Source organism: Puma concolor, chromosome A2 (assembly GCF_028749965.1).
Source record: "Puma concolor isolate L17-30 chromosome A2, mPumCon1.1.hap2, whole genome shotgun sequence".
NCBI classification, from domain to species: domain Eukaryota; kingdom Metazoa; phylum Chordata; class Mammalia; order Carnivora; family Felidae; genus Puma; species Puma concolor.
In genome coordinates, this window is record NC_141668.1 from 12,706,017 (window position 1) to 12,721,342 (window position 15,326).

Here is a 15,326-nt window from a genome sequence, read left to right on the forward strand (position 1 = left end):
TTCTGGGCTTGGCTGCCTGCAAGAAGGAGGCCTAGCTTCTGAGGGGTAGAATAGTGGAGCAGCAGAATTGAGAGGATCATCTCCAAATCCCCTCTACACAGCAGAGAGCAGATTCGATTCTTCTCTGTCCCAGTACTAAGAACAGTCACTGCTAACCTTCTTCTGTATTTTTTTCAGCTAGTGCTCATTATGTAGACATTATATAAATGTAGATCACTGAGAGCTATCCCAACAGTTCTGTCCTTGACCTGTTTTCCCATCATTCCAGCCCACAGAAGCTTAGAGGAGGTGACATGAATAAGGAAAGTGAGGAAGGGAAAATGGTAATGTGAGCCATGAAAGCAAATCAAGAAGAGTGGGCTCCACGGGGTATGGCCCGACTGCTTTAATGAGCATCAAGTACTATGTAACCATATAGCACACATCCAAGCAACCATCATGTAGGGAAATTTATCAGCATGACTTTATAGCTCAACAATAATATAGACATACATGTCCTTGCCTTCATAGAGTTTATATTCTAGTATCATAGATGAACTGTGAATACATGAAATTGGTTTCCTGTCCTTCTTCCTTGCCTTATATTTGTTCCAGCATGATGAATAGACTAGCATCATAATTGTACTTACTTGTCTTGTATATAATCTGGCATCCACCCTCCCCTTGAATGTGAGCTCCACAGGGCAGGAATTTTTGTTTGTTCTATCCACTGCTGAATTTGCTTAATGTTCAATGAAGGAATGAAATTAGTATACATATCAAATCAGGTAATAAAAAGTGCTACAAAGAATGGTAAAGTCCAAAAATGAACAAGTTATTCCTAATTGGTGTAGGGTTACTGGATAGAATCCTCTGAGGAGATGACATTTGAGTAATGGGACGAATAAAGTGAGAGGTCGAGATCCAGACATCCACAGGGGCTACTGGCCTCAGATCTATCCTTGTTAGGGACAGGTGCCACCTTTCCTCTCTCCCAACATTTTGCAAAGCACATGGGTTTAGGGAAGAATGATTCTGCCCTGGGAAATTATCTCCAGAGAGCTCCAGAGCTCTCATTTGTAGATGTGTCTGCTCTGTACCATGGAAGTTTACACTCTGGGGAGAGCAGGGGTGTTGTTCTTAGTCCGCTGCTGCTTTTCTACTACCCCAAGTTGGGTCTAGACAATACCAGTAAGGATGACGTGTAGGGTTCAATGTTCCATGATCTGACCATCACCTAGAACACTCTTATGTCATCTGCTACAGTTAACATAAGAAGAATGACACGGTCCCCGGACTGGTGTGGCTGATCAACACAGCTTCATAAGTGGTCAGTTTAAACACTCTTATCCTCTGTCCCTGGAGAGAAGACCTATCCTGTGGTGTAAAAAGACAGAGAATGTTTTCTTATCCTCAGTAGCGATTCAGGAGTCTTCCCCTATTCCAGACAGGCAGACTTGTGCTAGATTGAAGGTGATCACATTTGTCTGACCTTGTGCAGAGCATTGCAGTCGGGGCATGTCACCAGGTTCTCAGGTTGAAAATATTTTCTCATCCTAACCTGTCTTCCTTCTCTTTGGAGAACAGGACTATGTGGCGCCATGTTACCAGTCTTTGATGTCTAGATTTTACAAGGAGCAGAAAAAAGGAGTAAATGATGAACAATCTCTCTAGTGCCACTGAATTCTGCCTTCTAGGCTTTCCTGGGTCCCAAGAACTACACCACATTCTTTTTGCCATATTCTTTTTCTTCTACTCAGTGACATTAATGGGAAACACAGTCATCATTGTGATTGTCTGTGTGGATAAACGTCTGCAGTCTCCCATGTATTTCTTCCTTGGTCATTTGTCTGCCTTGGAGATCCTGATCACAACTATTACTGTGCCCATGATGCTTTGGGGATTGATGCTCCCTGGGATGCAGACAATATCTCTGGTTGCATGTGTAACCCAACTCTTCCTGTACCTTGCTGTGGGGACCACAGAGTTTGTGTTACTGGGAGCGATGGCTGTGGATCGTTATGTGGCTGTCTGTAACCCTTTGAGGTACAACATCATTATGAACAGCCACACCTGCATCTGGGTGGTCATTGTGTCATGGGTGTTTGGGTTCCTCTCTGAAATATGGCCAGTCTATGCCACATTTCAGTTTACCTTCTGCAAGTCAAATCTGTTAGACCACTTTTTTTGTGAACGCGGGCAACTGCTCAAACTATCCTGTGGTGACACTCTTTTCACAGAGTTTGTTCTCTTCTTAATGGCTGTTGTCATTATCATTGGTTCACTGACCCCAACAATAGTCTCCTACACCTACATCATCTCTACCATCCTCAAGATCCCCACAGCCTCAGGTCGGAGGAAAGCCTTCTCTACGTGTGCTTCTCACTTCACCTTTGTTGTGATCGGCTATGGCAGTTGCTTGTTCCTCTATGTGAAACCTAAGCAAACACAGGCTGCTGAGTACAACAAGATAGTTTCCCTGTTTATTTCTGTGGTAACCCCTTTCCTGAACCCTTTCATCTTCACCCTGAGGAATGACAAAGTCAAAGAGGCCCTTCGGGATGGTATGAAACGCTGCTGTCGACTGGTAAAGGATTAAATCTCTCTACATCAGTTTTGGGTGGCAATGTCTTCACTATAAATTATTCACTAACCTAGAAAACCCTAGCTCCTCTCTTATAATTATCATCTTTTCAAAGATCAGTTTTGTACAACCTCCAATCTGTGCTGTTGGAGAAGACAAGACAGATAAAAATGAAACCTATTCTCTGCACACTAGAATCTCTTTCCTCAGTTTGTGATGGTTCCCCTCTTGAACCATGGAGGCATATCTTTGGGAAGTGGGATGATTAACGAAAGGTAATACACACATGTTTATAGCTCTGTATCCTTCAATTCATTCTCCTACAATGCATTTTTGAGGATGTATTTCCTAGGAAAGGAAGAATGTGGGAAGAAGTGGTGGGGAGGCATCTGGCATAATCAGTCCCAAGGGGCAGATGCTCACTTTGTTTCTTTATCAACTGTTGTAGAGATTTTCCTGTATTTTGTGCAATATCTTGACGCAATGGCTGTATGCACTTTAAATATTCTATGGTTCTCCTTTCTCTGCTGTTTTTTCTCTGCTGGCCCCATTGCTAGTGCAAAGTACATACAATGTTACATACTCTTTGCCACAGAACCAATCTAGAGTGGAGATATGGGGATTGGAATATTTTCCTTTTAGTAAGTATTAGCGATGTAAAGATATGAAATATTTTGGGACATATTGGTATTGGGACATATGGGGATTGAGACAAGTAAGAATTAAATGACTAATTCTAGAGAAAGCATCCTGTGTTGTACAACTGCTTAAATCTACTATGTTTGTTGAGACTATTTCCAGACTCAGACTTTAGGCTTCATGATGCTTGTGGTTCTTTGTCTCTGAAATCCAAGTGTCTCAGTACCCTGTCATAGATTTTCCCTATGTGGAGCACCACAGAAATAAGAAGCTACCCTCTCAACTTGCAGCTCTTCAGGAATATAAGTCATGGTTTTATGACAATGCAAGTGTAGGAAGCTCATCATGTTGGAGCAAGGTATTTGAAGGAAGGAGGAATTTAAAAGTATTTCCATTATTTTTTATTTAAAAAAAGTTTATATATTTATTTTGAAAGAGAGAATGTATGTGAGTGGGTGGAGGCGGAAAGAGAGAGAGAGAGAGAGAGAAAGAAGAAGAAGAAGAAGAAGAAGAAGAAGAAGAAGAAGAAGAAGAAGAAGAAAGGAGAGGAGAGGAGAGGAGAGGAGAGGAGAGGAGAGGAGAGGAGAGGAGACAGAGAATCCCAAAGCAGGCTCCATGCTATTAGTGACACAGGGCTGGATCTCACTACCCTGAGATTTTGACCTGGGCAAAATTTAAGAGCCAGAGTCTTAACTGACTGAGCCACCCAGGTGCCCCAGGAAGGTATTGATTAAATGGTAACACTCAGCACCTCCAGCCAGCCCTGAACTGGGTGGAGATATTGAGCCACCCAGCAGTAGATGATGGGACGATTTGCTTTTAGTTGGAAGAAATTTCTTTGGTATTTCTTGTATGAAGACTCTGTTAACAACAAATTTTCTGTTTGAGTTTTTCTGGGAGGTTTTTTTTTTTTTTATGTTTATTTTTAAGAGAGAGAGAGAGAATTGTGGAGGGACAGAGAGAGGGAGACACAGAATCTGAAGCAGGCTCCAGGGACTGAGCTGTCAGCACAGAGCCCAGTGTAGGGCTCCAACTCAAGAACCATGAGATCATGACCTGAGCCAAAGTCAGATGCTTAACCAACTGAGCCACCCTGGTGCCCTGAGTTTTTCTGGGAGTTATGTGTCTTTCCTTTGCTTTCAGTTTTGAAAGGTAGTTTTGGTGGATATAAGATTCTTGATTGACCATGTTTTTTCTTTAAGCACTTAAATATGTCATCCCATTACCTTCTAGTCTTAACTGTTTCCAGGAGAAGTCACCTGTTAATATTAATGGAGTCTCCTTGTATGTGAGGAATCATTTTTTTCTTGTTGCTTTAAAGATTTGTTCTTTGTCTTTTAGTAATTTTAGTATTATGTATTTGTGTGCAGATCTCTTTGAATTCATTTCACTTGGAGTTCATTGATTTTCTTGGGTGTGTAAATTAATGTTTCTCATAAAATTTGGAAAGTTTTCAATCATCATTTCTTTGAAGATTTCTTACTCTCCTTTGTCTCTCCTATTCTAGTGTCACCACAGCCTGTATTTAGTGGACTTAATAGACACCCTTATTTCTCTGCAACTATGTTCATTTTTCTTCACTCCTTTTTTAGTTACTTGGATTATGAACATAGACTTTTCTGAGGAAAACACAGACCCCAGGATACTAAAAGACTTAAAGTTAACCACATAAGAATAAAATATTTAACTATACAAATATAAATAAATGAATGAATGAATAAATAGAGTGTTACTAAAAATTTTTTAAGTGTTTAATTTGAGAGAGGGAGTGCATGTGAGCAGAGGAGGGACAGAGAGAGAGTGAGAAGGAGAGAATCCCAAGCAGGCTCCATCAGCACAGATGCTGAAACAAGGCTCAGTCTCATGAACCCATGAGATCATGACCTGTGTTGAAATCAAGACTCAGAGGCTTAACTGACTAAGCCAACCAGGTGCCCCAATTTTTAATTTTTAAAATAAAGGTTTGCTTTATTTGTGCATAAAGTTCCCTTCTAAATTGGTAAGTTCAATAAAGAAAAATATAAATGGTTTTTGAAACTATGAAAGAGTCCAACTTGATTGCAAATTAAGAACAGATCATTCAGCAAGAACATCTTTTGAATAACAGTTACCTTTCATACAGTGTGCTGAAAATATAACGGGAAACATAGTGGACATGGTCTCTTTCCTGATAGAGCATATTTGGTGAAGAGATATACCATACAGAGTAAAATCACACACACATACACACACACACACACACACACACACACACTATATATATATATATATATATATATATATATATATATATATATATTTAAAATTGTGGATCATTCAGGAAAGAAATTGTCAGGTTGTCTTAAGTCTGGGAGTGATCTTTGAGATAATTCCTGTAAAGGTATGGGGGAGAATTTGTTTGGGCAGAGGGGAAGCTGACTGGTAATGAAGTTGCCACAGAGGCTTCAACCCCAGGAGGAACCAATCCCACCGGGAGCCCTGGAGCTAGGATGGCTCTTTAGAATTGTGCTGACTTGTGTCCTTACCTCAAACACAGGAGCTGGACATTTGCACTCCTGCATCTACAGGTCATTGGGTACAGGCTACCTTAGAGGAAAGGCTATAATCTTGGTGGAGGCACTTCTGCTTAACTGAGGGCAATTTCTAGGGATAACCTCAGCTATGGGGTGGTCTGGGGAAGGCACATAGCATCTACTACAAGGATATTTAGAGAACACCTGACAGGGAACCTGAATATGTCTGTGGAGGTTAGGGAAAGCCCCTATAAGAAAGGATCATGGGGTGCTCAGTGGCTCAGTGGCTCAGTTGGCTAAGCATCCAACTTCAGCTCAGGTCATGATATCACGGTTTGTGGGTTTGAGCCTGGCATTGGGCTCTGTGCTGATAGCTCAGAGCCTCCTTTGGATTCTGTGTCTCCCTGTCTCTTGGCCCCTTCCCGTTTGTGCTCTCTTCTCTCAAAGAGATTATTTATAATAACTCTCAAAGAATTATTGAATAAATAAACATTTTTTAAAAAGTTAAAAAAATAAAGTGATCATTAACTGATGTGTGGCATGAACAAGGCAAAGCTGGGTGGGAATGGAGCGAGCACATTAAGAGTGCATTAAGAGCATGCACTAAAGCCCTTGAAAGAACTAAAAGAATGTCAGTGCTGCCGGACAGCATGGGGTGAAGGAAGGGAAACACAGATGACATTAGAGAAAAGCATTTCTAGAAATCATATAGATCCTTACAGCACTCGGGACAGTGACCAATGAGCAGTGAGAAGGTTTTAATCAGGGGAGAGACCTGATCCAATCTGTGTCTTAAAAGATCCCTCAAGCAGTTATGGGGAGAACAGAGTAGAAAGAGGGAAGTGATGGCAGACGTGAAGGTCAGTTAGCAGACTTTTGAGGCAGGCAAGTAAGGATAATTTTCTCTCATCCCTTCTTTTGTGGGCAGGCATTCAGCACTTGGGGTAATAACCCTATCTGTCCTCCTAGATCATCAAGATGGCTCTTTCTTTCTCTGGTCCATGTTGACTTCTCCTCTTGCCTGTGTCTCCAGTGTGCTTATGTGGAATATGGAAAAAATATAGACATGGAATGGCCTTCAGGTTTGGCCAACTTTGAGTTTGGGCAGTCACCAGCTTTACTCACATAAACAATCCAGTAATCAAGAGTAACTTTAGGTACCGAGTCTGGTGTGGTCTATGAGTGCCCATGATGTTATCTGGAAAGAGCTGATTCTGACAAAAAGTTTAGCTTCGCAGAGGGGTTCCATGACCAAAGGTAATGAGTGGAGAGCCTCAGCAGGAGGCTGAGAGGCTCAGTGCATCATTACAAGGCTCAAGGACTAGCTCAGTTTCTGCTCCTTGCCCCTTCACTTTGGGCAAGGTAGAGATTCTGAAAGAGAGGTCAGACATCCTGTACCTCACTGCCCTGATATTTCAGAAGAGAAAACCAAAGCCAGAGAGTTGAACACTCACACACCGAATTGAATATAACATAGCTAGTGGGTATGAAAAGGAATTAGCATTCAGGTTCCTGATTCTAATCTCAATAGTTTATCCACGATTGTTCACTGTCTTGAGATCCTTTAACTTTCACCAAAGACGTATATTTTAAAATTGTGCTCTCATGTTATAAGCTTTACTGGTGGTTTATATCTGTCATCCATTTTACAAACTAAAGTTTGTTTGTAAACTTAAGAGGTGCTTGCCGAAAGTTACTCAAAAAGGTGATAGAACGTGGTCAAAGGGAACATCTGTTTGGAGACTGGTCTGGAAATTACTTGTTACATTCTGACACCCATTAGGGTTAGTTAAGCCTGGTCTTCACCTTGTGTTCTTTTAACTTTCCCCATCCTCACACCTAATCCACAACCATATTCGACATACCTTACTTTGTCTACCTATTCTGTTTAGCCTTCAGTTATATACTTTATACTTAATATAACTTTATACTTCACTTAACCTTACCTCATTTCTCTACCCATCAATCCCCTAATGATGAGCCCTCTCCTGTTATAGTTTGGATTTATTTAAAAAATATTTTCAACACTTTTAATGTTAATTTTCATACAGCAATGTAGCCATTTGATGTGTAAATTTCAGTGAGTTTTAACAAATGTATAGATACATGTAGCTATCACAACCAAATTATAAAATATGTTCATCACCCTAAAGGTTTCTTTGTGCTCCTTTTGAATAAATCTCCATTTTCATTCCTAACCTCAGGCTGTTTTCTGTTATTATAGATCAGATTTTTTGTTTCTTGAGCTTATTAATGAAATAATAATATTAATGTCAGGATTCTTTTGCTTACTGTAGCCCTGTACAGAATTATCCATGATGGTGCATCTATCAATAGATTTTTATTTCTGAGTAGTGTTCCACTGTATGAATGTACCATTTATTTATCCATTCACTTATTAATCATCACTTGGGTTTTTCGAGTTTATTGTGAATAAAATTGCATTCATGAAGATGTGTTTTGTGGATGTGTGTTTTCTTATAGCTTGGGAAAATATCTAAGAGTGAAGTTGAATTATGGCTTTGTAGGGTAAGTGTATGTTTACTTGTTGTTGTTTCTATCACCAGCAGTGTACGAAAGATCCAGTTTCTCCACACCTTCACCAACACTTCATGTGGTCAAAATCAATTAAAGATATATGTTGGCACTTGTGTCTGAATTCTCTATTCTATTTTATTGGTTTATATGTCTGTTGATCTAATCATAGTATGTAAGTAAGATAGTGTTTTGATTACTGTAACTGAAATTAAGTTGTAAATAAGGTATTGTGAGTCTCCCACCTTTTTTGTTCTTTTTCAAAATTCTTTTGGCTCTTCTTAGTTCTTCAGAGTTGCATAGAAATCTTAGAGTCAGCTTTTCAATATTAAAATAAAAACTTCCTGGGATTGTGAGTGACATTTTATTGAATTTAGAGACTAATTTGAAAAGAAAAAGGCATTTAAACAAAATTCAAGCTTCTGATTCATGAAAATACAATGTTAATTTATTTAGGTATTTCTCAGTTTGTATCAGCAATGTTTTATAGTTTCAAGTGTATAGTCATGTACAGTTCGTTGAGTTATCTTTTAGTATTTCATTTTTTGCATCTTATTATAAATTATAATTTTTTTTTCATCTCTAGTTTCTTGCTAGTATGTAACAATACAATAGATTTTTATATATTGAGGCCTTTGTCCTGTGGGCCTGGTAATCACTCATTATTTCTGGGAAGTTTTTGTTTTTGGTTTTGTGTTTGTTTTGTGGATCTCTTAGGATTTTCTGCATAATGGATTATGTAATCTGCAAATAAATATTTTTTCTTTATTTGCTAACTGTATGCTTTTAATTTCATTTTCTTGCCTTAATGCATTAGCTAGGATGTCCAGTTTAATGTTGAATAGAAGTGGTGAGAACAGATATTGTTGCCTTCCTCCCTATCTTGGAGGAAGAAATTAGGTCTTTCATCATTAGGTTTCATGTTAGAATTAGATTTTTGGTGGGTTATATTTATGAGTTTAAAGAAGATTCCATTTGTTCCTAGTTTGATCAGAGTTTTTCATTAGTGGATGTTGATTTTAGTGAAATGCCTTCTCTGCTCTTGTTTAAGTGACCATGTGGTTTTTCTCTTTATTTCTGTTTATATGGTGAATTATAGTAATTAATCTCCCAATGTTAACCCAACCTTGCATATCTGGAATAAAACCATCCTTTTGTTATGGCACATTATTCTCTTTAAGTATTGCTGGATTTTATTTTCTCATATTTTACTAATGATTTTTCCTTTCATATTCACAAGGGATATTGGTTCTTAGTTTTCTTTTCTTTCAGTGTCCTTGGTATCAAGATTTAATTCTGACCTCATAAAATTAATCAGCAGTGTTCCCTTGAGCTCAATTTTCTGGAAAATTCTATGTAGAATTGGAAATATTTCTTCCTTAAAAATGTGATAGAATATACCAGTAAAGCCACTTGAAACTATAGTTTTCTGTGTGGGAGCATTTTAAATTATGAATTCAATTATTTTCCATATTAGGAATACTTAGGAAACATGTTTAATTTCTTTTTGAATCAGTTTTGGCAATTTTTAACTTTCAAAACATTTTCTACTTCAGCAGGTTTTCCAATTGATTTCTCATTTAAGGTATTTTAATATTGTTGTCTTTAATTTAAATGAATTATGATCATATCTTTGGTTAGTAGCAGATCAGGAAATCAAGAGTGCTCTTATCACACAGTCTTAGTGTCAGTGTGAATCAATCCAAAATCTTTGGAATATAATTGGTGTTCATAGAAACCAGTACCTTTAACATATCTACCTTGTAAGTGCCCAGTCTAGGGATTTATCAGAAATATCATGTGTATGGAGTTATGATGTATAAAGATATTTATAGCATCATTTTTCACAATAAAATGAACACAATAAGCAATGATCAGCAGAGGGATAACTAATAAAGACTGGGCATCCCTATAATAGAACACTATGCAGAAATAAAAGTGGGCAACATGTATAGATATGCTTTATATATCTATTTTTTAAAATTTTTATTCATTTAGTTTTCCTGTTACAGGAGCTTCTATTTTTTTCTTTAATTTACATCCAAATGAGTTAGCATCTGGTGCAACAATGATTTAAGGAGTAGATTTCTTAATGCCCCTTACCCATTTAGCCCATCCCCCCCCCACAATCCTTCCAGTAACCCTCTGTTTGTTCTCAATATTTAAGAGTCTCTTGTGTTTTGTCCCCCTCGTTTTTTTAAATATCATTTTTGCTTCCCTTCCCTTATGTTCATCTGTTCTGTGTCTTAAAGTCCTCATATGAGTGAAGTCATATGATAGTTGTCTTTCTCTGACTGACTAATTTCGCTTAGCCTAATACCCTCCAGTTCCATCAACATAGTTGCAAATGGCAAGATTTCGTTCTGTCTGATTGCCGAGTAATACTCCATTGTATATATACACCACATTGTCTTTATCCATTCATCCATCGATGGACATTTGGGCTCTTTCCATACTTTGACTATTGTTAGTAGTGCTGCTATAAACATTGGGGTGCATGTGTCCCTTCGAAACAGCATACCTGTTTCTCTTGTATAAATACCTAGTAGTGCAATTGCTGGGCCCTAGGGTAGTTCTATTTTTAATTTTTTGAGGAAACTCCAAACTGTTTTCCAGAGTGGCTACACCAGCTTGCATTCCCATATATATCTATTTTTATCTATTTTTATATATTGTTAAATGAGAGAGAAAAGGTTTTAAAATAGATTTTCACAAGATTTTCTATAAAGAATATGCAGATACATACTTATAAATTTTTTCTAATATTATATGGCAATCTAGTTGGGCTTGGCAACATCAGAAATGGGAAGGAAGATTATTCCCAAACTATACCCTTCTGCATCTATTGACACTCTCAGACTTAACAGGTATACTTCAAATGAAATCCCAAATCCAGATAAATGGTTGTAGCTGCCATTTTTTCTGTCTCGCTCTAGCATAAAGCAGACTTACAATTTACATTTGTCAGTTGGTTCAGGTTGTAAATATAACTGCCTACATTGGCTGTCCTTATGCTGTCCCGACTTTGAAGTGCCCAGCTGGCAAACATGGACACACCATAGAAATAAATGTAAGAATCTTGCTTGAATGCATACAGATGCATGTGTGTTCAGAAGAGTGGAAACCTGAGAGAGTAGCAGAGAGTGAAGTACAATTTGGGGGCAGAAACTCTCCCCAGTTTTCTGGAAGGTCCTCAGAGTTAGGAGCAGGAGCTTCTCTATGAAATGAGTGAAGGAGGAAACAGGCTTTGTAGGGGATTTCTGGTGAAGTTAAGGCTTTGACTGAGACCAATATGCATGCTTTTAGGATATTGGTGCACATTTTAGATGTCAATTGTAATGTGTCCTATTGGGGGTTAGGGGATGATTTTTTCTCTGAATAGCTAAGAGAATTGGAGAAGAGTCTAGGATATAGGGGCAGAAGGGGTAATCTGCTTAGAGTCTGAGATGTCTCTTGAATCCTAGACTTGGGGCCTTTGAGGAGGCAGTTTTGGTATTGAAAGCCTGTGATTGGTGAGATTTCAGGTTTCTTCATTAAGCAAAAAGTTTCGAAAGTTCTGACACTTAATTGGTCAAAAAAGGGAATAACTAAAAGTTTGTTCTGCTTTCCGCAGTCTGATTGCTTAGGGACGCCCTGAACCTGGGCTAATTAAGAACAGGTACCTCAGTGACTAAGTCCCCTTGGGAAGGAGGGTAGTGGGAGGGAAGGAGAGAGAAAGAGACCCTCAGTTCCCACAATGCTGTTATTTCTGGACTTTCTGCTCAGCTCCTGTTGAGTAAGTTGCTGTGGCCCCTGTATATGCATCAGCAGTAGCCAGACAAGTTATCCAAGTCCTGGAGAGTCTGAGAAGGGTGGAGAGGCCCCTCCATGGGGGTGAGTATTTTCTCAGGGTTTTCCTCTAGGAAGGAAAGAGTAGGAGAAGATCAGATTGGAGTTCTGGGCTTGGCTACCTGTTAGAACAAAGGAGGCCCAGAGCTTAAAGAGTGGTTGAGGACATCACCGAATCCCCTCTACACAGCAGAGAGCAGATTTATTTCTCCTCTGTTCCAATGTTAAAAACAGTCACTGCTAAGATTCTTCTATATTTTTTCACCCAGTTCCCAGTACACAGACATTTTAGCAATGCAGATCACTGAGCCATCCCCACAATACTGTTCTTAACCTGTTTGCCCATCATTCCAACCTTCAGAGGCTTGGAGGAGGTGGCATGAGTAAGGGAAGTGAAGACGGGGAAATGGTAATGTGAGCCATGAAAGCAAATCAAGAAGAGTGGGCTCCACGGGGTATGGCCCGACTGCTTTAATGAGCATCAAGTACTATGTAACCATATAGCACACATCCAAGCAACCATCATGTAGGGAAATTTATCAGCATGACTTTATAGCTCAACAATAATATAGATATAAATATAGATGTAGATACAGACACAGATATAGATAGATATATACAGACATGTCCCTGCCTTCATAGAGTTTATATTCTAGTATCATAGATGAACTGTGAATACATGAAATTGGTTTCCTGTCCTTCTTCCTTGCCTTATATTTGTTCCAGCATGATGAATAGACTAGCATCATAATTGTACTTACTTGTCTTGTATATAATCTGGCATCCACCCTCCCCTTGAATGTGAGCTCCACAGGGCAGGAATTTTTGTTTGTTCTATCCACTGCTGAATTTGCTTAATGTTCAATGAAGGAATGAAATTAGTATACATATCATATCAGGTAATAAAAAGTGCTACAAAGAATGGTAAAGTCCATAAGCTAGCAAGCCATTCCTAATTGGTGTAGGGTTACTGGATAGAATCCTCTGAGGAGATGACATTTGAGTAATGGGATGAATAAAGTGAGAGGTCGAGATCCAGACATCCACAGGGGCTACTGGCCTCAGATCTATCCTTGTTAGGGACAGGTGCCACCTTTCCTCTCTCCCAACATTTTGCAAAGCACATGGGTTTAGGGAAGAATGATTCTGCCCTGGGAAATTATCTCCAGAGAGCTCCAGAGCTCTCATTTGTAGATGTGTCTGCTCTGTACCATGGAAGTTTACACTCTGGGGAGAGCAGGGGTGTTGTTCTTAGTCCGCTGCTGCTTTTCTACTACCCCAAGTTGGGTCTAGACAATACCAGTAAGGATGACGTGTAGGGTTCAATGTTCCATGATCTGACCATCACCTAGAACACTCTTATGTCATCTGCTACAGTTAACATAAGAAGAATGACACGGTCCCCGGACTGGTGTGGCTGATCAACACAGCTTCATAAGTGGTCAGTTTAAACACTCTTATCCTCTGTCCCTGGAGAGAAGACCTATCCTGTGGTGTAAAAAGACAGAGAATGTTTTCTTATCCTCAGTAGCGATTCAGGAGTCTTCCCCTATTCCAGACAGGCAGACTTGTGCTAGATTGAAGGTGATCACATTTGTCTGACCTTGTGCAGAGCATTGCAGTCGGGGCATGTCACCAGGTTCTCAGGTTGAAAATATTTTCTCATCCTAACCTGTCTTCCTTCTCTTTGGAGAACAGGACTATGTGGCGCCATGTTACCAGTCTTTGATGTCTAGATTTTACAAGGAGCAGAAAAAAGGAGTAAATGATGAACAATCTCTCTAGTGCCACTGAATTCTGCCTTCTAGGCTTTCCTGGGTCCCAAGAACTACACCACATTCTTTTTGCCATATTCTTTTTCTTCTACTCAGTGACATTAATGGGAAACACAGTCATCATTGTGATTGTCTGTGTGGATAAACGTCTGCAGTCTCCCATGTATTTCTTCCTTGGTCATTTGTCTGCCTTGGAGATCCTGATCACATCCATCATCATGCCCATGCTGCTTTGGGGATTGCTGCTTCCTGGGATGCACACAATATCTCTGGCTGCATGTGTCACCCAGCTCTTCCTGTACCTTGCTGTGGGGACCACAGAGTTTGTCTTAGTGGGAGCGATGGCCGTGGATCGTTATGTGGCTGTCTGTAACCCTTTGAGGTACAACATCATTATGAACAGCCACACCTGCATCTGGGTGGTCATTGTGTCATGGGTGTTTGGGTTCCTCTCTGAAATATGGCCAGTCTATGCCACATTTCAGTTTACCTTCTGCAAGTCAAATCTGTTAGACCACTTTTTTTGTGAACGCGGGCAACTGCTCAAACTATCCTGTGGTGACACTCTTTTCACAGAGTTTGTTCTCTTCTTAATGGCTGTTGTCATTATCATTGGTTCACTGACCCCAACAATAGTCTCCTACACCTACATCATCTCTACCATCCTCAAGATCCCCACAGCCTCAGGCCGGAGGAAAGCCTTCTCTACGTGTGCTTCTCACTTCACCTTTGTTGTGATCGGCTATGGCAGTTGCTTGTTCCTCTATGTGAAACCTAAGCAAACACAGGCTGCTGAGTACAACAAGATAGTTTCCCTGTTTATTTCTGTGGTAACCCCTTTCCTGAACCCTTTCATCTTCACCCTGAGGAATGACAAAGTCAAAGAGGCCCTTCGGGATGGTATGAAACGCTGCTGTCGACTGGTAAAGGATTAAATCTCTCTACATCAGTTTTGTGACAATGTCCTCACTATGCATTTTTCAGTAACCTAGAAAACCCCACCTTTTCTCTTATCATTATTTTCCCTTCAAAAATCAGTAGTGTACAACTTATAATCAGGGCCATTGAAGAAGATATGGCAGGTAAAAAAGAAACCCATTTTCTGCCTATTAGATTCTCATTCCTCAGTTTCTGATGGTTCCCGACTTGAACCATTGAAGCCTATCCTTGGGAAGTGGGAGGATTAGGTAAAGGTAATACATACATGTTTGTATTTTTCCACAGCTCAACTAATTCGCCTACAATGCATTTTTGAAGATATATTTCTTAGTGGAGGAAGGAAGTGGGAAGAAGGGGAGGGGAGGCATCTGCCATAATAAGTACCAAGGGAGAGATGCTCACTTTGTTTCTTTATCAACTGTTGTAGAGATTTTCCTATATTTTTGTGCAATTTCTTGACGTGATGGCAATATGCACTTTAAATATTCTATGGTTCTCCTTTTCTCTGCTGGTTCTTCATGTTATCCAGGCCCC

At 39.6% G+C, this 15,326-nt stretch overlaps 2 protein-coding genes across 2 annotated transcripts; both read left to right on the top strand.

Moving 5' to 3' along the window:
* The first annotated feature begins 511 nt into the window (after positions 1–511).
* LOC147582996 (olfactory receptor 9A4-like) lies at positions 512–2,837 on the top strand. Its single transcript, XM_086683305.1, has one exon. The coding sequence runs from the start codon at positions 1,634–1,636 to the stop codon at positions 2,576–2,578; it is 945 nt and encodes a 314-aa protein (XP_086539431.1). The 5' UTR covers positions 512–1,633; the 3' UTR covers positions 2,579–2,837.
* A 10,211-nt stretch (positions 2,838–13,048) lies between these two features.
* Positions 13,049–14,903, top strand: LOC147582997 (olfactory receptor 9A4-like). Its single transcript, XM_086683317.1, has one exon. It carries the CDS (start codon positions 13,844–13,846, stop codon positions 14,786–14,788), a length of 945 nt encoding a protein of 314 aa, XP_086539443.1. The 5' UTR covers positions 13,049–13,843; the 3' UTR covers positions 14,789–14,903.
* The last annotated feature ends 423 nt before the right edge of the window (positions 14,904–15,326 follow it).

Coding starts and splice junctions, on each gene's coding strand:
- LOC147582996 (XM_086683305.1), top strand. CDS start 1,634: ATGATGAACAATCTCTCTAGTGCCACTGAATTCTGCCTTCTAGGCTTT.
- LOC147582997 (XM_086683317.1), top strand. CDS start 13,844: ATGATGAACAATCTCTCTAGTGCCACTGAATTCTGCCTTCTAGGCTTT.